General features: G+C 44.1%; 1 protein-coding gene across 2 annotated transcripts in view; it reads left to right on the top strand.

The window, feature by feature from the left end:
• The window catches only part of ITGB5 (integrin subunit beta 5), a 122,453-nt gene that overhangs the window by 17,589 nt on the left and 77,184 nt on the right, over nucleotides 1-27,680 (top strand). For both annotated transcript variants that reach the window (XM_053903460.1, XM_053903459.1), the window contains exons 3-5: nucleotides 4,174-4,378; nucleotides 16,377-16,626; nucleotides 26,255-26,423. In XM_053903460.1, coding sequence (XP_053759435.1) covers nucleotides 4,174-4,378; nucleotides 16,377-16,626; nucleotides 26,255-26,423 — 624 coding nt within the window. The remainder of the gene's footprint in view (nucleotides 1-4,173; nucleotides 4,379-16,376; nucleotides 16,627-26,254; nucleotides 26,424-27,680) is intronic.

Genomic DNA, 27,680 nt, shown 5'->3' with positions numbered 1-27,680 from the left:
GCAGCTGAGGCCGGATGAATTTGAATTTCTTGGGTGAAGTTTGGCATGAACTTTGGCATGTGGGCCTCTGATTCCTCACCCGTAGAGAGGAGGGGCTGACACCAGGTGGTGCATCTGAAGTCCATTCCCCTTGGAACTCGCTGTATTCTGACACCTGGAGTGGTTCCAAATATCTGGCCTCTGGGATCTGAAGACTCTTAACACATCAGATAGCGGGATGTCATTCATGTGAGGAAGACTTTTCTCAATCATGAGTCTTTCTTTCCTCCAGGGATTTATAGTTTGGGGCATCTGCATTCACAGAATTGAAGCCTAAAATGGAGATATTGAGACATTTCCTTTTATTTATAATGCTTGCATATTTGGAAGGTTATAACCACTACAGTGTATGCCCCTGATCTCTGTGGTTTTAGGTCCCTGTGTTTATTTTGTTTTTTAAATTAATTAATTAATTTGATTATTTATTTTGAGAGAGTGCACATGAGCAAGGGAGGGGCAGAGAGAGAGGGAGAGAGAGAATCCCAAGCAGGCTCTGCTCTGCCATTGTGGATACCAATGCAAGGGGCTCGATCCCATGAACCATGAGATCATGACCTGAGCAGAAATCAAGAGTTGGATGCTTAACTGACTGAGCCACCCAGGTGCCCCTAGGTCCTTGTCTTTAAATATGCATCTGTTTTCATTCAAAATTAAACTATCTAGAAAGGAGTTCAGGAATAGAGGAGACTCACCTGGGCTTGTGGGGTCAGCACTCCTGTTGGGCCTGCAGCACTCTGTCCTTTGCTTGACCAGCAAGAACCTATGGCTGGAAATTAGTCTTGGCTATTTTTGGAAGACTGTGCCAGATGGACCTTCAACTACTGTGGGAATCCCACCACTGAGGGAGCTGCCTTACTCTTAAAAGGTGCTTCAGACCTGCTAAGCTTAGAGGTGCCTCAGGTAGTGTCCTTGAGGCCTTAGAGCCCTGGGACAATGACAAGGCTCAAATAATAGGTAAAGATGTCTCAAAGGCTGTTGAACACATCAGTGAAACCATTGGGCCTGCCCCAAATAACAAGACACTGAACTTTGTGAAATAGGAGAAGGTTGACAAACTGATGATAGAGGTGGAGGTCACTGAGACTAAGTCTAAATTTGGTGTAGGTGCCGTTGTAGGGTGTCCCTGGCTGTGTGCTGAGAAGGGGGCTCTCTGTAGTGTCCCATTTCTGACTTGGTTGGCACTACTGAAGTCACCTTGAGAGTTTTGTTTTGTTTTGTTTTTATAGTAAGCTCTATAGCAAGCCTCAATGTGGAGCTTGAACTCACGATCCCTAGATCAAGAGTCACATGCTCCACCAGCTGAGCCAGCCAGCTGCCCCATGAGTTGCGGTTTTAATATGGTCATTGGTAGTTCTCATACTGGCAACCAGGTGACAATACAAAGGTCAGTGGCCCTCCCTTGGCTGCACAGCAAACTTCCGGGAAGCCACGTGCATTGTAGTGAAGGTTTACCACAACCTCGAAGAATATTATTAAGGAGACATAAGCTGCTACCAGTGAGGGGAATGAAGAGAGCGTTGCTCCTAACATCCTAGAGATTAAAGAGGCCTCAGAGCCGCTAGAGTACCGTTGTTAAAGCCAGACACACAGAGAAGGCTGTACTTGGCACGGGTGTGGCCGTCAGGTCTAGGAAGGATGACCTGGACTCTAAGTCGGCTGATGATCCTAGCAGGTGCATCTTCCCTGGCCAGCAGGTGGCCCTGTACAAGTTCTCCATCAAGGACCAGTAGTGTCTGTCAAAAATCTTCTGAGCAGGATGACTAGGAAGCTTGGGTGAAGTTCACTGCTAATGCTGGTGTCTGGGCTGTAGGGCATGATCTCGATGGCCAAGCTGAAATGAATCGCCAAGGCTATGGACTAGGAATCATGCAACCACCTCCTGCAGGAAGCACGTTGGCTCTGTAACCTAGTCTGTTTTAGACTGCAAGCTGCTCCAGACCAATGGGAGGGATGTCAGGGCTCCCTGTCACTCTGGGGACCCAAAGATGCTTTCATTGCCAACCTGATGGCAGAGTTTTGCCCTGGACAGCTCAAGATGGTGTACCTTGACAATCAGAACTGGGCCAAGCACGACCAGCTCGTCAGAATTGGAGGAGCTGGCAGCAAGGCCTAGTATGTCAGCAAGAAGTTCAGAAATTCTCGCCAAGTAGGCTCTGAGCAGGCGAGCCCCTGAGCCCTTCCAGCTCTGGACAGCCAATTAGACCTCCGCTGCAGACAGCTCAGGACTGCAGACCTCTCCCTTCCCCCATCCCTGTGCTTTTGTACTGCTTCATTAGAATGTCTACATCAGAGCCGAACTTGGCCATGTGGAACCCAGTTTGGAAAGCCTAGCTTTGAAATCCTGTATAATTTCAAGGATAATTAGTTTTAGCTGGAATAATTATTTTTCTCACCTGTTCCACAAGTGTCTGGAGCCACTTACAATACCAGCCCTGAGGTTGACAGGCAAGATCCCAGGGGTTCAATATACAAAAAAAAAAATAAATAAAAAAAAATAAAATCAATTATGAAACAAAAAACACCAACAAAATCACAGAGGCCCAGAACAACACATCTGGTTTTACTTATATAAAAACACTGCAAATTGTTCTTGACTTCTTGGTCTTGAACCTTGTGAAGGCTCTAATAGGCATTGGCTAGTCCTGGGACATCCTGGACCATGATGAACGGCGAGTCCTCTGAGTGTCTGTGCTTCTCCCAGCAGTCTGGCTCCTAACACAGCAGTCAGGACACTTGAATCATCTGAGGCTTTCTGACAAAATGTTACAGAGGGGAGGGGAAGAGATCAGCATTGTAACTCCTCTAGCTATTACAAGGATTATCTAATGGAGTACTGGCATTCAGCCAGCTGGTGGAGGTGATCTTATTTTCTACATCCATCAGTGAAAGGATGTTCAGAGAGAATCTTGGGTTTACTTTGCTGTTGAAAATCCCCTTACTGCAAAATGATGAATACTTATAAGTACCATATTTTATAACAGAGTATATTATTTCATTTTAAAGTGAGTGGCCTAAACTCCTGATGCCCAGATAAGGTTGGGTCAGTCTGATACACAACCTTCTCCTAAATCCAGCTTAAGAAAAGAAAGTGTCGGGGCGCCTGGGTGGCTCAGTCAGTTAAGCGTCTGTCTTCAGCTCAGGTCATGATCTCATGGTTCATGAGCTCGAGCCCTGCATCGGACTCTGTGTTGACAGCTCAGAGCCTGGAGCCTGCTTCGGATTCTGTGTCCCCTTCTCTTTCTATCCCTTGCCCGCTCACACTCTCTCTCTCTCTCAAAAATAAACAAACATTAAAAAATTTTTTAACAAAAAGAAAAGAAAGTACCTTTCTTGTTTATTATTCAAATAACAGTAAAGATAATATAAAATATAATTTTAGTCACTCTAATGCCTCAACTATCCTTAATTAAAAAAAACTTTAGTTTTGAATCCCAATGCAGATATGATTTTATTTTCTGATTTAGTCTTCATAGTTTTGAATGACTGTGTATGGAGATCATATACCATGTTTTTCTTATCATTTGGGGATTTAGGTTTATAAGATCATGCTATTCTAAATAACGCTGCAGTATATATCTTCTTACAGAGTTTCCCCTTCTGATTGATTTCTTGTGATAAATTCCTAGGAGTGGACTGCTGGGTCAAAGGGCACCGTGTTCGTTGCCATGTTGTCTAACAGAATGACTGCGCAGAATGTACAGGTCCTGCACAGTAGATGAGTGGATGGCTCAAAAGTTAACTCTTCATTGCCTGAATGACTACTTGTCCACTTATATAGCATCTTTCAAAATTTTTCAGTTGTGTAACTGACCAGTTACTTCCCCCCCGCTAATCATGTAGACACATGCATTTTTTCAGGAGAATTTTGACCATTAAAGGAACAGTGAAATGAAACAGTTTCATTATGCATTTACAGTTTACAAAGTGCTGTCATATCCAGTACTTTAATTAACTCTTGTAATCCTCGGTGAGGCATATTGGGGTCTATGCTATCACTTTTACCGCTTTCAGACGATAAAAATGGAGTGCAGAGGGTTTCAGGTCCACGAGATGGTGATGGGTCTACCACCTGAGGTGCTCTGGAAAGACAGCCTGACCACCGTGTGCTCTCTCCTCCTCTGTCTCTGCACCTAGGACTTCGGCAGCCTGCGCTCAGTCACCTCCCGGTGTGACTTGGAGGCAAACCTGGTCAAAAACGGCTGCGGAGGCGAGTTTGAGAGCCCAGCCAGCAGCACCCGGGTCCTGCGAAGCCTGCCTCTCAGCAGCAAGGGCTCCAGTCCCACGAGTTCGGATGTCATTCAGATGACGCCCCAGCAGGTTGCCCTGAGCCTGCGGCCCGGTGAGTGCCCTCGGATGGGACGGATGGGACGTGTTAATAATGAGAAACCCGGCCCGGGCAGGCTGAGAGCAGAGCTGATAGAGGGAAATGGCAAGGTGTGGCCCAGACCCCAGGAAGCAGAGTCCAAGGCCCCCGTGGACAGATGGGTAGCTTTGCTGTTTTTTTAATTGCAGAAAATTTAGCATTTTAGCCATTTTAAAGTATATAGTTCAGTGGCATTAAGTACATTCATGCACCAAGTTGTCTAAGTAGCACCACCATCCGTTTCCAGAACTTTTCATTACCCCAACCTGAAACACTGCCCATTAAACATGAATTCTCAATTGTACCCTCACTCTCGCCCCTGGAAGCCACCACTGTAGGTGCTCCTCTAGGTGCCCCATATAAGTAGACTCATACGGTAGTTTTCCTTCTGAGTCAGGCTTGTTTTACCCAGAAAATGTCTTCAGGGTTCATCCATGTTGTAGCAGGTGTCAGAATCTGCTTCCTTTTTAAGGCTGGTTGAAACTCCCTCATACATGTATGCTGCATTGTTTGTTCATCCATCCGTGGACACTCGAGTTGCTTCCACTTTTCAGCTATTATAAATAGCATTATTGCATTTTATGGGAGGATACTGGCCGGTTTACTCCCTAGTGAATGCAAGTTTCTCAGGAAAGTGCTGCTTCCAGGAAAGAGTATGTTTTCTTGTCAGCAAATTCCATTTGAGTCCATGGCATTCTGAAGGGACAGACTTTCAGAGTAGAGGTGTTTTGTCTTACAACCCTAGAGCCCCTGCAATCCCTAGAATTGATGGTGATGTGAAGAAACTAACAGATTTTGCATACCTGCTGTGTGCTGAATACCTGGCCGACTCTAAGGTAGCTAATACCATTTTACACATGAAGAGCGACCCACTCAAGGTCTCCCACTTAGAAATGGTCTCTGAGTCAGCTCCAGGTCTTTGTGACTGTAAAACTGCTGTTTTTTTCTAGTTCATCACTTTTGTTATATATTATTCTACATATTAGAATTGTTATGATGTCAAAGAGTAGATATGCATGTGTCTAAATTAGGAAATACCACATTATCAAGAGAAGATAGCTTATTTCCAAATTCCTTTGAGTTTTAGTCTTTTCTTCTATGTCATTGCCTAAAAAACCATTGGCAATAACTATTTCCAGAGGGTTTATATAGACCTCAGAGTTGCTTGGAGCCAGTGGCAAGAATCATGGATGTGGTTGGCCGTCCCGGGTTCCAGCTCTGGTTCTGTCCCTAGCTCAGAGGGCATGGGCAGGTTAGCCCTTTCCTTAGCATCTCAAGGTCTTTGTCACAAATGAGACTTTTTGTGTAGACACACCTAAAAAATTTTTTTTGTGTTTATTTATTTTTGAGGGGGGTGGCACAAGTGGGGCAGGGGCAGAGAGAGAGGGAGATACAGAATCTGAAGCAGGCTCCCGGCTCTGAGCTGTCAGCACAGAGCCTGACGCGGGGCTCGAACCCACAAACCATGAGATCATGACTTGAACTGCTGTTGGATGCTTAGCCGACTGAGCCACCCAGGCGCCCCTAAATACACTTTAAAAAGTTAAAATCAGCATTATTTTCTTTAAAAAAAAATTTTTTTTTTTAATGTTTATTTCTGAGACAGAGAGAGACAGAGCATGAGTGGGGGAGGGGCAGAGAGAGAGAGAGACACAGAATCAGAAGCAGGCTCCAGGCTCTGAGCTGTCACAGCATAGAGCTCGACGCGGGGCTTGAACCCACAAACTGTGAGATCATGACCTGAGCCGAAGTCAGTCCCTCAACCGACTGAGCCACCCAGGTGCCCCTTAGAAAATTTTTTTTGATGTTTGTTTATTTTTGAAGGAGAGAGAGACAGAGTGTGAGGGGGGGAGGGGCAGAGAGAGAAGGAGACATAAAATCTGAAGCAGGCTCCAGGCTCCGAGCTGTCAGCACAGAGCCTGACACGGGGCTCGAACCCGTAAACCATGAGATCATGACCTGAGCCGAAGTCGGAGGCTTAACCAACTGAGCCACCCAGCCGCCCCTAAAATTAGCATTATTTTCAAAGAGTAGTGGCCAAAGGTGTCAATTCTGGAGTCGGTCAGGTCTGGGTTTGAATAGTGACTCTCCGTGTCTCAGAATTGGTTTTAGCCCAGCACCGCTATCATAAGCACTTAGCTATGCTTGCTCTTGTTACTGACATCCTATGGTTAAGAATTGTTTTGTTCTGCCTCTTGAATGGTCTTGGAAATACGAAACAAAATAAGGGTGTATGTGGCTCTGCTACTTAGAGGGGCACAAACTACCAGATCACAGGAATTAGTGTGGGGATTAGTTGAGGTTGCTATTTTTATGAGTCCACTGTAAGTGACACTTAGGCTTTTTGTTTGGTGAGATACCATGCTGAGAGAGAGAAGGAAGGGAGCTCTGGCAGAGCTGTGTGCCAGCGTAGAGAAGAGTCAGCTGAGCCTTTATGTGGGTAGCTATTTGGTGATGTGCTCTGGGTTAAAATAACTCATCTCCTTATGTGAAGACAGGCTCAGGGTCAGGGGCTGTGACCCAGAAGGGGATGTAGGAATTGTGGTAGACTATTAAGATATTAGAACATTGTGTAGGGTAAAGTGGCTGGCCGTTAATGTGAATGATGTGTCTTCTTTTTTATTTAATTATAGTATAACAGTAACTTAAAGGAAATTCTTGAAAAATCTACTTTAATGCAATATTATTTTTCATTTTTACTAGATCCTGTCTCTATTCATGTGTTCATATTTTTCATATACTTATAATGTATTTATAATCATGTACTGTCTTCAGTAATTAACAAAGAACAAAATCTGTACCTCCAAACCAGTTTATAGTTTCAGGGTCACCAACAAGGGAGGTTTTTAACTTATATTTTTGCAACTTGTCATTTAGAATTGCTCTCAGAGCCCATGGTTTTCTAAGAAGTATTTTCCTTCAAGGTGGCAAATCCTTATTCTTCAGGGTAGATTTAGTTTAGGAAGGAGTTGGAAGTCACACAAAGCCAGAGATGTTATAGTTTTAATTCTACTTCTTAAAATCAGAGTTAAGGTATGACTGTGAGGCAGAGAAACTGTTGTATGACTTGACTTACCGACTGGCTTTTCAACAGCTCTCAAAGAGGAGTTAAAGAAGTGATTTGAGTGAAGGTAGCCTCCTTGTGCAAAGTTTTCTTGGCAGTATATTTATGCACAGCACTGATTTATGCACAAAGCACAATGTATGCTCAGTTAAAGAAGAAAGAAGTCAGTCTTATTCTAATATGCTTGTTGTTAGAATTCCAAGTCATCACATATTTAAGAAATGCATTATTTTGCCTACTGAACTGTCTCAGAAATGAACAAAAAAAGGGTGTATGGGGCCCTGCTGGATCGCCAGGGATTAGTGCTGGGGTTAGTTGAGGTTACTGATGTTAGCAGTCTGGGTAGAGTCTCATCTCATGCTAAGCATTGTGATACAGTTTCTGGTGTTGGAAATAAAATGGAAAGCGTGATCCTTTTTCTATTTTTTTGTTTATTTTTATTTTTTAATTTTTTTAAACTTTATTTTTTTATTTAAAAAAATTTTTTTACATTTATTTATTTTTGAGAGAGAGAGAGAGAGACAGAGCACAAGTGGGGGAGGGGCAGAGAGAGGAGACACAGAATTTGAAGCAGGCTCCAGGCCCTGAGCTGTCATTACAGAGCTCGATGCAGGCTTGAAGTCACAAACTGCGAGATTATGATCTGAGCCGAAGTCGGACACTTAAACGACTGAGCCACCCAGGGGCCCCAAACTTTATTTATTTTGAGAGAGACACGGAGAGCAAGCAAGGGAGGGACAGAGACAGACAGAATACCAAACAGGCTCCATGCACTGTCAGCACAGAGCCCACCGTGGGGCTCGAACCCACGAACCATGAGATCATGACCCAAGCCGAAACCAAGAGTTGGACGCTCAACTGACTGAGCCATCCAGGTGCCCCGATCCTTTTTTCAAGACAAAATCATTTTGTGGGTGCTGTGGATGGGCTCTGACTGTGTATGTGGTGATGGAGAGCCCATTTCTGGGAGGTCAAGGTGATGGAGGGACTGGCTGCCCAGTTAAGGTATGCCCAAACTGTGAGGATGTTTGTCTATAGAGATGAACACTTGGAGGAGATCCGATGAAAATATGAATTCCTAAAGGTCTAGAACCTTGTAAATATATTTATGAAATGTAGAAACACCTGAAGCCAATGAAGCCTCTTAAAATCTTGAACATTTTAATATTTTTAAAGAGAAGGACAGGCAGGCCCCAGATATTTATTTATTTGGGGGAGGTAGAGAATGCTATGTTGTAGTCAGCAACATTCAGTTTACCAAGTGCATAGTTAACCTAAGTTAATCACCCCCTGACTCTGGAGAAGCCCTTGAGATATAGTGATTTTTTCCATTATTTATTTTTAGAAATGCTTTTTTGTCTCCTCCCTCACATAGATATTTGCTGAGTGAAGTGTAACCCTTTGCCAGCCTTATACCAGACTAATCGAAGGCAAGCCTTGGTATAGTATGCGTGAGTTGTTGTTCCAGGGGAAGCCTGGGGAAAAGAAAGGAAAATTTCCCTCTATACAGAACTTTTTGTTTTGCTTTTCTTTCTTTCTTTCTTTCTTTCTTTCTTTCTTTCTTTCTTTTTCTTTCTTTCTTTCTTTCCTTCCTTCTCTTTCTTTCTTTCTTTCTTTCTTTCTTTCTTTCTTTCTTTCTTTCTTTCTTTCTTTCAAACGTGATTCCCATACTGTAGAAGTCACAATTTTATTATCTTATTTTTATGTTTTTAAATAATTTTTTTAAGCGTATTTGGTTTTTTAAATAATCTGTACACCTAACAGGGGGCTTGAACTCACAACCCTGATATCAAGAGTTGCACAGTTTTCTGAGTGAACCAGCTGGGTGCCCAAGTCACCATTTTAAAGTATACAATTCAGGAGTGCCTGGGTGTCTCAATCGGTTAAGTGTCTGACTTAGGCTCAGGTCATGATCTCATGGTTTGTGGATTCGAGCCTGCGTCGGGCTCTGTGCTGACAGCTCAGAGCCTGGAGCCTGCTTCAGATTCTGTGTCTCCCTCTCTCTCTACCCCTCCCCGGCTCATGCTCTGTCTTTCTTTCAAAAATAAAAAACATTTAAAAAAATTTTTTTTAAAGTGTATAATTCAGTGGTTTGTAGTATATTTGCAACATTGTGCAACCATCACCACTGTCTCATTCCAGAATACTTTCCTTACCTCAAAAAGAAACCCTATATGCATTAACATACCCTCCTTATCTTTTCCCTCCCTGCCACGTAGGTCCTGGCAGCCTCCAATCTACTTCCTATTTCTATGTTTTTGCTTATTCTGGACATTGTTCTCTTTCTTTCTCTCTCTCTCTCTTTCTTTCTTTCTTTCTTTCTTTTTTTTTTTTTTTAATTTGGAGAGAGAGAAAGAGCATGAGTTGGGGACAGAGGGCAAAGGGAGAGAGAGAGAATCCTAAGTAGGCTCCATGCTCAGCACTGCGTCTGATGCAGGGCTGAATCCCATGACCCTGGAATCATGACCTGAGCTGAAATCAAGAGTGGGACACTCAACCAACAGAGTCACCCAGGTGTCCCTATTCTGGACATTATATATAAATCATATGGTATATGGCATTTTATGTCTGGCTTCTTTCACTTTGCAAAATATCTTCAAGATTCATCGATGTTGTAGCATTTATCACTTCCTTCCTTCCTTTTCATGGCCAGATAATATTCCATTGGGTCTGTATAGATATACCACATTTTAGCTGATGAATACTGGGGCTGTTTTCACTTTGGGGCAGTCATGACTAATGCTACTGTAAAAATTCATGCACAAGTTTTTGTTTGGACATGTGTTTTCAGTAATCTTGAGTACATTGCTAGGAGAAGAATTTGTGGGTCATATGGTAATTCTGTGTTTAACTTTTTGAGGAACTGCCAACTTTAAGCAAGAGTTTGTATAAACACAGGATCATGTTTTCCATTTTGTTTTCAGTCCTGGAAACTGTATGTGAGGATAACAATCTTAAAAAATTCTTAACAAAGGATGTAAACTTTGGAATAAAGGTTATTGAAATGGTGAATAAAAGGCCATAGGTAGGTTGAAGCACTGGGGCAGTTAGAAGGGATTTACTTAAGTCATCATTTGCCTTGATCCTTTAGCTCATTGACCAGTAGTTTGTTTTTTCGTGTGTTTTATTTTGAAATAATTTTAGGTTCACAAGAAGTTGCAAAAGTAATAGAGTTTTTTATACCCTTCCTAGTGTTCCCTGATAACATGTTACATAACCAAAGTACATTACTGAAACTAGGAAACTGACATTGGTACAGCACTATTAACTAAACTACAGGTGATTGGTTGCTTTTGAGATGGGTTTCCTGCCAGTCTGTGTCTGTGCTTTTTTCCCCTCCTCCCAGGTTCTACTTTGGGGATGCCAGTTACCTGACTTACGGATTGCTTCTGCAACCCAGAATGACAGAGTATATACTTTATTAAAAAGACTAAGAAAGACTTCATGGTGGGTAGATAAGAGGTTGGCTATGGATGGAATGTTTGTGGCCTCCCTCCAAAGTTTATTTATTTATTTTTATTTTTAAGTTTATTCATTTTGAGAGAGACAGAGACAGAGACAGAGACAGAGAACACAAACAGGGGAGGGGCACAGAGAGAATCCCAACCAGGTTCTGTGCTGTCTGCACAAAGCCCGATGGCGGGGCTTAAACTCATGAATCATGAGATCATGACCTGAGCCGAAACCAAGAGTCAGACTTTTAACCAACTGAGCTACCCAGGCGCCCTGCCCCCAACATTTATAAATTGAAATCTAACCCCCAATGTGATTGTATCAGGAGGTGTTAGGGCCTTGGGAAGTGATTAAGGCATGAGGACAGAGCCCTCGTGATTGGTATTACTGCTTTGAATTTATAAAAGACTGCAGAGGGCTCCCTGTTCCTTCTGCCATGTGAGGAAACAGCAAGAAGTCAGCAGTCTGCATCCCAGAAGAGGATTCTCACCAGAACTCAACCGTGCTGGCATGTTGATCTTGGACTTGAAGGCTTCAGGACTGTGAGAGAGAAATTTCTGTTGTTTAAAAGCCATCCAGTCTATGGTACTTGTAAGCCCAAATGGACCAAGACAAGGTTATTTTCAAGGACACTAGGGATGCCAAGCCCTAGTGCTCGGGGGTGGACACTGTAGAGGCCAACTGTGTCTTCATGTGGTGCCTTCCTGGGTTCCATCTGTCAAGAGTCAGAATTCTGTGCTGAGGAGTGGGGTGGGTTGCAGCACACCAGCCTTGTCCTTGACCAGGGAAGCAATTCTTTTGCTCCATGTCTGGATTTCATTCTTGGATGCTAATTACCTTCGGCTACAGTAAACAGAAGAGCTAGATGAGAGTCCTGAGGTATGCACCTGGGCCCTAATTCCCTGTAGGTCCTGTTTGCAATATACCTGATTTTAAGGTGTCCCTTCTTTCTTTCAATTTTTGGCACAGAAGGGTATTTCTGGGGAATCAAAAACTACTTACATTCATTTGGGGATGGCACGCATCTCTGTCGGTTGGAATACTGCTTTGTCTGAATGTTTGAACAAAAATCGATCTTAAACACACCAGGGATTCTTGGTGGAATCCCTACCTTCACTGTCTCCACTTCTTATTGAAGGGGCGGCAGAGAGAAAACAAACTGTGAAAGTATATTTGAAGCAGGTGGTTGATACTTGACTACAGTGGGGGAACCTGAGCAAGAGGCAGGCATTTTGTGCAAAGCACCGCCAGAGCTGGGAACTTTGGAAATGGGAAAAACCAGGACATGAGAGGGCCTGCTTGCAGGGCAGGTGCGAGGTGCTTGGCTGTTTTGGGGGGTGTGCTTTGTCCCATTTGTTTGATCCTGCTGCTGGTGAAATGGGGGTCCTGTGGAATGGCCCCAGAGAGGAGGGGTAAAGCCACAGGGAATGACGAGCTTGTAGTGGTCTGACCTGGAGTGGGGCAGGGGGGCATGTGGGCTGGGATGGTGCCGCCAGAAGCGGGCACTGATGGAGTGCTCATGGTGAAGTTGATAAGGGCTCTGCTGGATGCATGGAAGTGACAGGTCTCCGGTGGTGCAGAGCTGTGTGGTTGGATGTATTGCCAGAGTGTATCTAAGTTTGCATGGTTCTGGAAGTGTGCCCAAAGATGGAAGATCGGTCCCAGACTTTCTCTCTGCACGTGGCAGTGGCCTCTCCTTCAGTCGGCTGACCTCGAAGGCCTTGCTTGTAGGGGAGCTAGTGCATGGCTGCTTAACTCCCACACTTAGCACTCACGCTGAGAATTGGTCCAGGAATGTCCTTCCTTCCAAAATCTGCTGATGGGACATCCCAATATTGCCAAGGCCCCCTCAGGAGTTTGTGGCATTTAAAATCAGGTATAGTGGGGCTCAGTAGGTTAAACTTCTGACTTCAGCTCAGGTCATGATCTCATAGTTCGTGGGTTCGAGTCCTGTGTCGGGCTCTGTGCCGACAGCTCAGAGCCTGGAGCCTGCTTTGGATTGTGTCTCCCTCTCTCTCTCTCTCTCTCTCCCCCCACCCCCTGCTTGCTCTCTGTCTCTCTCTCTCTGTCTGTCAAAAATGAATAAACATTAAAATAAATTAATTAATTAATTAATTAAAAAAAAATCAGGTGGAGTTGACATAGCAGTAAACCCTCATTCTGAACCCTAATCATACTACCCTCTTTCTTATACCCTTCAGTTTTTGGAAAACTGGGAGAAATACTTCTTTTTAATATTTGCAGCCCCCCATGTGTGCTTTTTAAAGTAATCAGTTTCCCTCAGAATATGATGCCAAAGAGATTTCTGACTTCAGAGTAGATAGCACCTTAATGCACACAAATGTGTATATCCTACCTTGTTTGTCTTTTTGCTTTCATGCCTGAAAAATGTGGAGTTAAAATTTAATACCCAAGGCTAGAGCCGTTCACAATTAAGTTCCTGGCAGAATTTTCTATCTCCCGTTTTGTCCTTAGGGGAAATTGCTTTATTTTATTTATTTATTTATTTTTTTAACGTTTATTTATTTTTGAGACAGAGAGAGACAGAGCATGAATGGGGGAGGGGCAGAGAGAGCGGGAGACACAGAATCCAAAGCAGGCTCCAGGCTCTGAGCCATCAGCCCAGAGCCCGATGCAGGGCTCAAACTCACGGACCGTGAGATCGTGACCTGAGCTGAAGTCGGATGCTTAACCGACTGAGCCACCCAGGTGCCACAGAAATTGCTTTAATAACTGACTTTTGGGGGAACCCAGGGGAGGTTTTCCTTGTGTACAAGCATTTGTGTGGTGTTAGGATACATTGTGTCCTTTGATCCCCACAGTAATTAACATCCTCCCATTTTACTGATCCAGAAACTGAGGAGCAAATTTAGAGGAGACTGAAGTCTTCCAGGTTCTGGGTGACAAGGTCTGGATTTTAACCCAGCTCTCGCTCTCCAAATCTGGTGCCCTCTTCCCTCCCAGGGGTGCCTCCCAAGTCCAAGCCTGTTCATCGCTCTCTGGTCCTAAAGTCCTCAATCTGTTCATTACTCATAATCCACAGAAAGGTAGAAGTGGATTCTGGATAAAAGAAGATGTAGTTGGGAAGTTGGGGGGAAGGGCACAGGTGGACAGAAAATGTAGAAGACTCTGCCAAGAGGTCATGGGATTGGACAGAGCAGACATGATTATAGGCTCTGCCCATTTGGGGTCTGTGGTCTGCCCACACAAAGACCAAGGAGGTTCTCCCTTCCCCCAAGTTCTCTTCCCTCCTGCCCCTCCCCCACTGTGATGTGGCATCCAGGGCTGGGAGGGGCTCAGAGCAGGGACCTGCTCTGTCTGCCTGATGGGAGCCAGAGGCAGACATTACAGCAGTCTAGAATTCATTCTGGAAGAAATCTCCAACATTCCTCAGCTTGAGTCAGACTCTGATGGTTTTTAAAAATAGGCTCCTATGAACAGACAACCCAACCCTCAGTCTTGAGGAGGCAAGGACAGGACACGCAAAGACAAGTCCCGGGAAGCAGGCTCAGTGCTGTCACTCAGGCAAAAAATAGTTATTATAATAATTATACTTCATTTGTGTAGGCATTACTGCTTACCAAACACTGCTCTTCAAATGAGCGCTTCATAGGCTTAATCAGTGCTGTGCTGTTATTATTTCCATTGTTGATCTAAGGACACAGGCTCAGGTTGCTCCCCTTGTTGAGGGACCGAGCTGGAACTTGGATTGAAATCTTTCGGTCATCTGAATCTGCATGGTCTAGTTAATATAATGCGACTTGTCTGGGGTGGGAGAAGGAGAAGGAGCACATGGGATTGGGGTCCCTATCCTCCAAGTTCAAGAAGGCTTCAGCTTGCTGGTTGTCAGCTCGAGATGGGAGACCAGCTTCTCTCCCATCCAAGTACTAACCAGGCCCGACCCTGCTTAGCTTCTGAGATCAGACGAGATTGGGCGCATTCAGGGAGACCAGCTTCTCTGAGAGGTGACTGCCACCACCAGGTGTGGACTCTGTGGGCAGGAGAGGCCAGCCTCACTGTGCTCTTCTGAATACATGAGTATGTCCAGATTTCAAATGTGTGTGTGCAGCAATCCTACCTAGAGAGTTCAAGGACATCTTGGTGCCTCTGAAAAACTAATAAGCTCAAGGACAGATAGAATTACTTGGTATGATTGCCTCTTGAAGTCGCTTCTAAATGATGTGTTTTTAGAGCCTATGAAATGATGCAGGATAATTATCCTGGCATGGGTCCCCTGGTTGCTGCACTGACTTGGGTGTTTCTGTAAACCCTGGGAGGTGACATTGCAGATGGCCACACCTCCCAGACACTGGCTTTTCTCTTTGTTCATTTTCTCTGAATTAATTCCTCTTTCCTCTGTCTCTGACTCTTATTTTACAACCAAGAATTATTTTCTTTTTCTTGTAGCTGGTAGACAAATCTAGTAGTGTTTTCTTTCTTTCTTTCTTTTCTTCCCCCCCCCTTTGTTTTGATGGTGCTAAAATTTAGAATCTGTCTTCCTGTATTTTTACACATATAACTTCTTATTTTTTTTTTCTTTTTACTTTAGAGACAGTGAGTGCAAGAGAGCACATGAACAGGGGAGAGGGGCAGAGGGAGAGACAGAGAATCTCAAGCAGGCTCTGTGCCCAGAATGGAGCCTGGCAAGGGGCTTGATCCCATGACCCTGGGATCATGACCTGAGCCAAAGTCAAGAGTTGGATGCTCAACCAACTGAGCCACCCAGGCACCCCTGTACATATAATTTCTAATGATAATAATTTGTGTCTATGATATCCCAAAATGTCAAATATGCCCAAGAACTAAATACTGTTGCCCATAAATGCCTAGGAAAGTAGAAATAGGAGACATGGCACAAGCAAAAAATGTTTTTGCCCTTTGGGTGTACTTTAAGTGACAGTGTGTCCCCGCTCTCGCTTGCCTTATACCTCTCTCCCTTCGCCCTCAGTTCTTACTCATTCCCGTACCTCCTCTTGTTTATTTCTTCCCTGTTTTCTGTTTCATACACACTTTGGCAGTCTCCTCCTGGCCACATTCCCACCTTGGCTTCTCCTTTCCCTGAAGTTGGTGCGGGTTGGTGGGTTAACTCTCACCTAATCTGTGTCCATGGAATTGTCTGGTCCATTATCCACCAACTGCCCAAGAGTCCTTTTGTTGACAAAACAGAACACCACTGGGGAGACTTGTTGTTAAGGAGTTTCCTCAAAAATGCCGAGCGAAGTATTTGGAAGGAGAACCTAGAACTTCACCCTCAACACCATATTCCCTTCAGTTATTCTTCTTCCAAGAAAAATTTTTCTTCTTCTTCTTTTTTTTTTTAAGAACAATATTTCTTTTGAGAGGCATGTGGTCACTAAAGAAAAGTAAGAGGGGGACCAGCTTTGAAAGTAAAATCCATCCCTTCAGCTCCCAGTGAGTTGGATGACCTCTAATTGCATGGCCTCTCTGTTGGCACAGGCGATAAGACTACCTTCCAGCTGCAGGTTCGACAGGTGGAGGATTACCCTGTGGACTTGTACTACCTGATGGACCTCTCCCTGTCCATGAAGGATGACTTGGACAGCATCCGAAACCTGGGCACCAAGCTGGCTGAGGAGATGAGGAAGCTCACCAGCAACTTCCGGTTGGGGTTCGGGTCTTTTGTAGACAAGAACATCTCCCCTTTCTCCTACACAGCACCGAGGTACCAGACCAATCCATGCATTGGGTGAGTGACCAGTCATCTTTCTGCTGGGTATTTAAGTGTAGGGGGAATGGAGTAGCAGGAAAACTTAGCCCAAAGAAAGGACTAGGGAAGGCATATTGGGGGATGGGGCAGGCTTCAGTGTTTAATCTGATCAGTGATGACCTAGTCCTGTCCCCTCAGCTGTGTGTGAAGACGTGAACTGTTGCAAGGCTGTGGGAAGGCATAACGATCATAGCTCATTTGTTTTCCTGCCTGATGTAGCACTGTTTTCTACATTGAGAGATTTTATGTATGTATGTATGTATGTATTTTTAATTTATTTATTTTTAATTTACATCCAAGTTAGTTAGCATATAGTGCAACAATGATTTCAGGAGTAAATTCCTTAATGCCTCTTACCCATTTAGCCCATTCCCCCTCCCACAACCCCTCCAGTAACCCTCTGTTTGTTCTCTATATTTAAGAGTCTCTTATGTTTTGTCCCCCTCTCTGTTTATATATAATTTTTGCTTCCCTTCCCTTATGTTCATCTGTTTTGTATCTTAAATTCCACATATGAGTGAAGTCATATGATATTTGTCTTTCTCTGATGAGTTTCACTTAGTATAATACCTCTAGTTCCATCCACGTAGTTGCAAATAGCAAGAATTCCATTTTGCTGTTTGCCGACTAATACTCCATTTTATGTATGTGTGTGTTTATGTGTATGTATGTGTGTATATATATGTGTATATGTATATATATGTGTATATGTATATGTGTATATGTGTGTGTATATATACATATATATGTATGTATGTATATATATGTGTATATGTATATGTGTATACGTGTGTGTGTATATATACATACATATGTATATACATACATATATATACATATGTATATACATACATATACATACATATACATACATATATGTATATATATGTATGTATATGTATGTATATACATATGTATGTATATGTATGTATATATATATGTATGTATGTATATATATATATATGTATATATATGACATCTTCTTTATCCATTCATTCGTCGATGGACATTTGGGCTCTTTCCATACTTTGGCTATTGTCAATAGCACTGCTGTAAACTTTGGGCTACATGTGCCCCTTCAAAACAGCACACCTGTATCCCTTGGATAGATACCTAGTAGTACAATTGCTAGGTCATAGGGTAGTTCTAGTTTTAATTTTTTGAGGAACCTCCATACTGTTTTCCAGAGTGTCTGCACCAGTTTGCATTCCCACTGGCAGTGCAAAAGAGATCCTCTCTCTCCGCATCCTCGCCAACATCTGTTGTTGCTTGAGTTGTTAATGTTAGCCGTTCTGACAGGTGTGAGGTAGTATCTCATTGTGGTTTTGATTTGTATTTCCCGGATGATGAGTGATGTTGAGCATTTTTTCACATGTCTGTTAGCCGTGTGGATGTCTCCTTTGGAGAAGTGTGTATTCATGTCTTTTGCCCATTTCTTCACTGGATTATTTGTTTTTTGGGTGTTGAGTTTGATAAATTCTTTATAGATTTTGGATACGAAACCTTTGCAAATATCTTCTGCCATTCTGTCGGTTGCCTTTTAGTTTTGCTGATTGTTTCCTTCACTGTGCAGAAGCTTTTTATTTTGATGAGGTCCCAAGAGTTCATTTTTGCTTTTGTTTCCCTTGCCTCCGGAGACATGCTGAGTAAGAAGTTGCTGCGGCTGAGGTCATAGAGGTTTTTGCCTGCTTTCTCCTCGAGGATTTTGATGGCTTCCTGTCTTAAGTTTAGGTCTTTCAACCATTTTGAGTTTATTTTTGTGTATGGGGTAAGAAAGTGGTCCAGGTTCATTTTTCTGCATGTCGCTGTCCAGTTTTCCCAGCACAACTTGCTGAAGAGACTGTCTTTATTCCATTGGATATTCTTTGCTGCTTTGTCAAAGATTAGTTGGCCATATGTTAGTGGGTCCATTTCTGGGTTCTCTGTTCTGTTCCATTGATCTGAGTGTCTGTTTTTGTGCCATATTTATTTATTTTTAATCTTATTTATTCATTTTGAGAGAGACATAGACAGTGTGAGTGGGGGAGGGGCAGAGAAAGAGGGAGAGAGACAGAATCCCAAGCAGGCTCCATGCTGCCAGCGCAGAGCCCAGAGTGGGGCTTGAACTCACAAAACTGTGAGATCAAGACCTGAGCCGAAACCAAGAGTCAAACGCTAATCCAACGGAACCACCCAGGCGTCCCTCTACATTGAGTGATTTGAGACAATGTTTTCAGTAAGTGGACACCCAGGTTCAGGGAGGGAGCAGGCAGAACATGCCTATGTAACCTTTCCTCTTGCTTGGGGTGAACTGAGGTGCTTGGGGATAAGTGAATTCAAAATCTGTCCCTGTTGTTATGTAAATATAACTTACCTTGACAAAATGAAATGAAGTCCTGGGTTTTAAAGGTATGATTTTGTTTTTTCCAACATAAGTAAAGTACTTGAATTGGAAAATATTTGACAGATTATCAGAGAGCAGGAATTTCTAACTGCTCCAACAAATAAATCCAAAAGTGTGTCGTGATAGAAGCTTATTTCCTGCTTACCTAAATCCAGTGGATACCTCCCTTCCACGCGGTGACTCAGGGACCCTTGCTCTGCCCACCCTGTACTCCTCCATCTTCTACATGTGGCTTTTAGGGTCGTTGTGCCTGGGCACACGCTCATAGGAGGAGCTTATGGGCCACCAGTGAATAGCCTTTGCCACTTCTGCACTTTATCAGACCCGATGGAGTTCTAGCAATGAGGCTGGAAACCAGTTCAGTTGTGCTCAGGAAGAAGAGGAAACAGGATTGGTGGACAGGACTCTGCCATGGTGCGTTTGTGTGAGGGGTGGAGGGTCACAGCCTTCAACTCCCCCAAGGCAACCTCTACAAGGTTGGTTTGTTTTCTTTCTAGTCTTATGAGTGTTCCTGTAAATGTCAGGATGATGTGGGCAGGATTACAATGAGTGGTAACTGCCAAGTTTTTCTTTCTCATCCCCACATACAACTTTAGTTAGGCTTTGGGATGTAAGACCCCAGAATACTTACTAGATAAGAAGCTGCTAAGACAGATTCTTACCAAGCATCAGGCACTGTACTACATGCCTTGCACCATGTGGATTATCTCATTCAAGTCTGATGGCAGTCTTTTGAGGTCTCCAAGATTTATGTGAGCCAACCAAGGCTTAGGATAAACCACTTACCTAAGATTACACAACTTGTAAGGGGGATTTGGGGTAAGAGTCCAGACAAACTAGTTTTAGAGTCTGCATTCCCATTAATATGGTGCTTGCTTTTCCCCCATTCAAATCACATGACCGCACAGAGGCTTTACCTGAGTCTGAGGACAAACGCCCATCCCCAAACGACCTGACCTTCAAGGCGCTTGCCTAAGGGTAATGTTAGGTGATCCAACAGTAACATAGCCCCCAAATCTCAGTGGCTCAGCACCATCAGAGTATCTTTCTTGCTTGTACAAACTCTGATGAGGCCTGAACTGGTTTCCACGGCAGCTTTCCTTTCAGCGGTGACTCGGATCCAGGACCTTCCACCTGTGGTGGCATTTTCAGTTCTTGGGTTACTTGGCTGCCCCTGGGGGGAAGAGAGCTGTTCCTAAACCCCTGAGCCTGCCCAGCTCCCCAGCTAATCTTCCACAACCTCAACAGCTCCCAGGCCTGGGTTGGGCTGGGTGGTCAGGATGCAGTGGTGTTTATGCTGGTAATGTATGTTTTCTGGAATCTTTCCTAATTTTCTGTAAATCTCCTAGAAGCTCCCTTAGGTGTTCCCCAGGGGTTGGGAACTGACACAATGGTGGGGAAGACAATAGATAAGAAAAAGGTTTAAATACAAAAGCAATTCTAAAGTCCTTAACTGTGAAGAGGCCTAGGTGTCATCATTTGCTGGGTTTAGCTTCCTCCTGGCCACAGGTGGCCTCTGGCATTATTATTACTTTGGTCCCGTCTCCAAGGCCTTTTCAGCTGAGTCTCAGTGCTGTGACCTGTTGTTGGAGTTTTGCTTCTTACCAGGTACAACAGCAGCTTAACCAAAGCCTTTTTCAATTCATCCCTAAGAGTGATTCTGTCTGCTTCTTTTCACCTCTGCCTTCTGATTGGGCCCTGTTTCTGGACAGACAGAGTGTATCTCCACGGTCACTTCCTCAGGACCATCCACTCACTGTAAGATGTGCTAGATTGGCAGCCCAGAGAGGATGGAGGGGACTATCTCTGGAGACTCAGCATTCAGATATTCAGGGTTATCACACACAATTTATCCAGAGTCCCTCTTGAAGGCCTGGAAGGCAGAACCAATTGTAGACTTAAAAGTCTTCTCAGTGAGCACAGGCACCCTGAAAGACTCGCAAGGTAGGAAATCTAGTGAAGAACGGGAGTTCTGAAGGAAACAGCAGGGCTGAGTCATGCAAATCTCTCTTCTGTAAGCTGGGCACCGCATCGGGGAGTCATTCTGGCTCAGTGAGCAGGCTGAGGTTTATCTCCGCACGGCCAGGCAGTGGAATGCATGTGGTGTCCTGGGTCCCAGAGATTCCCGCTGTTCCTGGGGAGAACAGCGAACGGTGGCTGTCCCTATACCTGATCCAGCCTGTGTATGCTTTGTTAGAAGATTTGACCAAGAATAGCCAGGATTTCCAGGTTTTCTAGAACAGCGGGCAGGTGTATTGGAGCTGGGCTTGTACCACATGCTCGGCCGCTGCTGTCCTTACCACTCTTCATGTCGCACAGCTGGCCCGCCTCCCTTGTCTGCCTTTCATCCCTGGCCCGGTGCACACTGCCTGCGATCCTCGTCTATTCTTTTCCTTCAGCTAGTGCGCAGAGGAGAGTCATGGGGTTCTCCTCAAGCTCCGATGGCCCCTTCAGTTGGATTTTTCTCCCCTGAGGGAGTGGGAACAGCAAGAGCCCCCAGGAAGTTTTGGGAAGATAGAGTCAGGAGTGACTTAATCACCTATGTAGGACACCTCAGAGAAAAGAGAGCTGGTTTTTCATGGGGCTTTCCTGAGGTTTGTCCCTCCTCCTGCTCCAGACGTTTTTGCCAAAGGATCAAAATCCTAGATTCATCCCTTCCTATCTTAGAATGTGCTAGAAATGCCAGGACTGGAGTAAGGAGTAGTAACAGGGCTGCCATAATCGGAAAAAAGGCACAGTATCATTTAATCACCAGATTAAAGATCTGTTTACTTGCTATTTTGAGTAACAGGAAGAGTGTCACTGGGAAAAGTCATGTGGGATTTACTGATGGAGGATTTGAAGGATTAATGCAGCCTGTTATCCCCGGCCCTGAAGACATTTCCTTTTGCTCGAGGTATCGGGCTGTTGTTGAAATACATGTCATGTCTCATTTAGGTGGGACCTAACAAAGCCAAACTCACGGAAACAGAGTAGACTGGTAATTGCTGGGAGGTGGGGGGAACATGGAGATGTTGGTCAAAAGGTACAGACTTCCAGTTATAAGATGAGTATGTCCTGGGGATGTGGCGTATGGCACGGTGATGCTAGTTAACGATATTATACTTGGAACATGCACTTGTATACTTGGAAGAGAGTGAGTAGATCTTAAATGTTCTCACCACACAACAAAAATGGAAATACACATGCAAAAATCTGGGCAAGTAAACTGACATAGTTCATCCTTCATCATTTATGTTTTCCCTTACCCTCCCTGTGTTTCTTCCAAGGGTCATAGTATTCCTTCATCACCTTGATGGTGTTATTTCATTGTCTTCTGGCATGTCCTGTGGCTGATGAGAAGGTGGCTGTCCATCTAATGGTTTTCCTTCTCTCTGGTGGCTTTTAATATTTTCCTGTGCTTTTCATATTCTATAATGATACACATTTGAATGTGTCTAGATTGGATTTGCTTTTATTTACATTGCTCAGAATCTGGTCTGCTTGTTTAATCGGAGAATACGTCTTTATCCTTGAAAATTCTCAGACATTTTCTCTTTGATTCCTCTATCTTCTTAATTTTCTTTCTTTTTTAAAAAGATGTTTATTATTTATTTCTGAGAGAATATGCACACGTGCACACGAGTTGGGGAAGGGAAAGAGTGGGGGAGAGAGGATCCCAAGCAGGCAAGCAGACTCTGCACTGTCGGTGCTGAGCCCGACCTGGGGCTTGAACCCATGACCCGTAAGATCATGACCTGAGCCAAGATCAAGAGTCAGACACTTAACTGACTGAGCCCCTGAGGGGCTCCTCTCCTCTTCATTTTCTAACGCTAATTTCCCTAGTAAGAAATTTCTTCTAGTTTACCATTTTGGTTTTTAGTTGGTTAGTCCATACACTGAAGTTTCATATTTGAATTTCACTGACTATAGTTTTTATTTGGTTCTTTTTACAAACTTCTGTTTTTTATATTGTTTTGTTTTCACAGCCTTGTTTTTTTTCTTCTAATAATATCCTGTTCTGACTTTTGGTATGTATTCTTTCCTCTCCTTTAATGTTTTAAATATCCTTGCGTTTACAGTGCTTCAAATCATTCTGTTATCTCTGTTTCTTGAACGGCACATCATTCAGTTTGTTGCATTTGTGGACATTCCTTCATGGTGGTTTGTTTCTCACGGGATCCATAAGTTTGTCATAAGCTCCTCTTCATCCGAAGTGGTTTTCTGGGTGAGGATCACAGCCCCATCCTTGTAGGGCAGTTATGTGTTTGCCTGGATCCTCCGGGTTTCGATGGGACTAGTTTTCCTGTTTATTGTTCCTTTGGGGGTTCCTTCACCATAAAGTAGTGAATCCTGACTTGCTCGAGCCTGGAGTTAACAATTTTTATGGGTGATTCATCTTGCTCTCGGCCCAGAATGGCTCTTCCTTGCTTCTTTCCCAGGCTAGTGGCTGGAATTTGTGTCTTTCATTTTGGTGACAGGGCAGCTCTTTGTAGAGCTTAGCTTTATGAAGAGAGCCCTGTTCCAGTGCTTCATCCGTCCCCGTTAGAATCATGCCCCCAACCCTTAGGACCTCTGTCGGGTCCTGGCACATCCGGGAGCTCTTTGGCATGAGCTCTTACTCCAGGCCCACCTCATCTCGTAACTGTACTCATTTGTTGAATGTTTTTTTTTTTTTCCTTCATCTCTGGCAGCTGGGATTTCCCTGCTAAGCTTCCATATTAACATTTACATATGAGCATTTTGAAAAATTATATGTTATCTGGCAGTTCTGTATTTAGACTAAGACGGAGCTGTTTCCAGTCAGCTTGTCCCACAATATTGTCCTGAAGCCATAGATTGTTTTCTGGATTTGCCTGGGTCTAGCGTCTTCAAATTGGAATCACTTTTCATATGTACATGCTCCCCCAAGCAACTTAAGCATATATATTTTACTTACCTTCTTGGTTATAATCCTTGATGGAATAACTCCCTATACATGGCCCCAAACAGGGCTCTACAGACAGACACAGGGTGGGGGTTGGAGCATTTCCTGGAGTTAGACCCCCAAGTGCCCAGACCTTCAGTTCACTCAGTTCTGCCAGAGGTTAAATTAAATAGTCACAGGGGACATCGTATTTTAGTGACTATGGGACATGCGGCAGGATCTGTGTGACAAAGCTGTTTTCCTCGAAGAGATGACTGATTTGGTTGTAGTAAATTCTCTGCCATGAAGGCTTCTCTCTGGCAAACACATTTTCTATTTCCTGATTATTTAATAGTAATTCTCCAAGTAAAAATATATCTACTTAATGTTGTTAGCACGAATAAAAGGGGAAAGGTAAAAAAATGCCAAGCTAATTTTGGTGAGCTTTTCACAGCTTCCCTGGCTTTCTCACTGAACAGCAGTTATCATTCTTTTCCTCTCCTTTCTCTCCTCAACCCACTCGGTCAACTGTGACAACAATCACATTCCCTAAGTCCTGCATAGTAGACCAGAACCACACAGAGAGGAGGAGCGGCTTGAAGGAAGGGAAAATTTGTGTGTTTGCTTCCTCCTGCACCTGTCCATTTGTCAAATAACTACCAATAGGACCTCAGCTCATTTCCTTCTTCTCTCCGGGAATATAATTTCCGTGACCTTCTCTTCATGGAAAAATGAGATGGGAATAAAAAATTTGATGGTCCAGATCATATATAGAAAAGTCTGTCCTGTCCAAGCACAAGGTACAAGTGAAGTCTGAGGAAGAAGGAGAGAGTGAAGCCAAGGGAAGGCAGATGGATGAAGCCTGTAGCTCCCGCCCCCATCCAGAGAGAGTCGTGGCCAGGATGGCAGTGGGGTTGACTCTGTCCAGAGCCGGTTTGCTGCGGTGACTGGTGGATGGAGCAGGCACTGTAGGTCCTGAAGGAGAGTGGAATGGCCTCTTAGAAAGCCAAAGTTTGCCTCTTGTTTGGAGGAAGGGAACCTGTCCAGACCTGCCCTGGCTGCTGCTTCTTGGCTGCAGTTAGGCAGGATTCCCTAGCAGTTGCTAAGCCTGTTTCCCTCTCCATGCACATGGCTTAAGTTGGATTATAACCACCCCACCCCCGCCCATGCCTCTCTGTTAGTGTTGTTGTTTTTTTTTTTTTTTTTTTCCATCTTTTGTTCTAAAAGAGAGGCTTTCTTAACGTGGCCACAAACTTGCACAGTCTCTTTCAGTCTGCCTTCTCAGCCTCCCCTTGGCCCATCCTCACCTTGTCTGCCCCCGCTGCAGCTTCACTGGCCTTCCTTGTTCTTGGGCTCCCTGTGTTCTCTCCTGCCACGGGGCTCTTGCATGTGTGCTTCTCTCTGGCCAGGACCCTCTTCCCTCTCCCCTCGAGAATCCACTGGTGAAACAATGGAAGGCCTCTCTTCCTGTGTCAGCGACTGCATGTCAAGCTGAGACTCCTAGATCTGTAATTGGAATCTAATTTCCTCCAGGGATGGAACCACTCAGGATCTCTACTGCAGACTGAAGATGAGATCGCCCAGTATTGCAGGAGAAAGATGTGGCATTAACTTACTATTGAGATGCAATACTTGCCTCTTCCCAAATTGCCACATCTAATTTTCCATCTGAGGACAGTTAGCTTCTGAGTGATCTCTGTTGCATTTAGGAGAGCTGGTGGCTTATCATCACAATATTTATAAATGAATGAAGTAGCAGATAGAATGTCTTCATTCCTGTTCCACTAGCTTTTGCTCATGTGCCAGGATGTCCTGCGCGTCTCTGAGTGGGTTCACTCAAAGGGATTCTATGTGATCTTTTAACACATGGCAGCAGCAGAGTTGATGTGGGAAGCTGCTTTCATACAGTACCTCTGTTCAGGCTGCTCTCACTCGACACTGCCCACCTTTCTTAGCCCAAAAGATCCTTCCCTGCTGTGCTGCCCAGGCCATGGTGCCCATGCCACTGGTCCCTCCCATCTTTCAAGGCCCATGGCAGGGCATCTCTGTGACGTATTCCTCTGACAGCAGTAGTCTGCTATTATCTCCTTTTTTCGAACCATTTGTCCATTCCATTCACATACAACCTGGATATGCTGACTTGCCTGTGGTGTAGGGTTTGGCCTTTGTAGAGTAAGAACCATGTTGTCTCTCTCTTTGTGTGTCCCAGGGGCACACAGTAGGTGCTGGGTAAATATTCATTACTGCTGCTCAAGGCACTCAGTGAACACACAGAGTACTTGGTTGCTTAAGATTTACCTACAGTGATGGAAAGTGACTCTTCTCTTCTTTCTCTCTAGTTACAAATTATTCCCAAACTGTGTCCCATCCTTTGGGTTCCGCCATCTGCTGCCCCTTACAGACAGAGTTGACAGCTTCAATGAGGAGGTTCGGAAACAGAGGGTGTCCCGGAACCGCGATGCTCCCGAAGGAGGCTTTGATGCAATACTCCAGGCGGCTGTCTGCAAGGTAACTTTTCTTTCTGTTTCATCTTTACATGTGGGCGGGCGTTGGCCCTGCCGGTAGGAGATGGCAGATTTTGAGCCACCCCAGCCTGTGGTTCGTGTCCATTCTTACATCCGAGGGTGAGCTCAGGGACCTTTGGGGAAACCTACAGCAGTCAAGTCAGCTGGAGCTCAGTGATGGGTCGGGGCGGGTGTATGTCTCTGTTTCAGGGTGTGGCCATGTGTGTGTGACGGGACGCTGTCTTTGCCAGAAGACAGCTGTTCTGCATTTATGCATTAGACTCTTGCTTCTTTTGGTGGGAAAAGGTAAAGTTCAAGCCCTATGCATGAGGCCTGTTGAGCCTTCTGGCCCAGTTTTGGCCAACCTTAAAGATTGCTGGGTTAGCGAATCTGGCTGAAAAAGAGAACTGCATGTCATCTCAGGTTGCATTTCTATTTGTTTTTCTCCAGCTTTTCTGTGGTGTATGAATCCAGAGGGAGGACACAGACCTAGGTCAGAAATGAACCCATGCTCTGAGAGGTTCCAGTCCCAGTGAAATAGATAAATGGAACGTTGGTGATAGCTTTTTGTTTTAATTGAAGTATAGTTGACACATGGTGCATTAATTTCAGGTGTACAACATAGTGATTTGATAAACATATGTATTATGCTGTGTTCATCACAAGAGTAGCTACCCTCTGTCATCATAGTATGTGTTATAATACCACTGACTACATTCCCTATGCTGTGCCTTTGATCTCCGTACATTATTCTTCCCAGAACTGGAAGCCCATACCTCCCACGACCCTTCACTCATTTGGCCCATTCTCCCACTGCCCTCCTCTCTGGCAATCATCAGCTTGTTCTCTGGGTCTATTTCTGCTTTTTGTTTATTTGTTTGTTCATTTGATTTGTTTTTTAAATTCCACATGTAAGTGACATCATATGGTATGTGTCTTTCTCTGTCCGACTTCTTTCATTTAGCATTATACCCTCGAGGCCCATCCATGTTGTTGCAAATGTCAAGATATCATTCTTTTTTTGTAGCTGAATAATATTCCATTATATGTGTATGTGTGTGTGCACACACCATTTCCTCTTTATCCATTCATCTCTCAGTGGACACTTGGGGTGTCCCCATATCTTGGCACTGTAAATAATGCTGCATTAAACATAGAACACATAGATCTTTTCAAGTGTTTTCATTTTCTTTGGTCAATACAGTAGTAGAATTACTGGATGATATGGTATTTATATTTTTCACTTTTTAAGGAACTTCCC

Source organism: Panthera pardus, unplaced genomic scaffold (assembly GCF_024362965.1).
Source record: "Panthera pardus isolate Hobbes unplaced genomic scaffold, ASM2436296v1 HiC_scaffold_16, whole genome shotgun sequence".
Classification (NCBI taxonomy): domain Eukaryota; kingdom Metazoa; phylum Chordata; class Mammalia; order Carnivora; family Felidae; genus Panthera; species Panthera pardus.
Note: the sequence above shows the minus strand (reverse complement) of the source record. Positions and strands in the feature narration are given on the sequence as shown.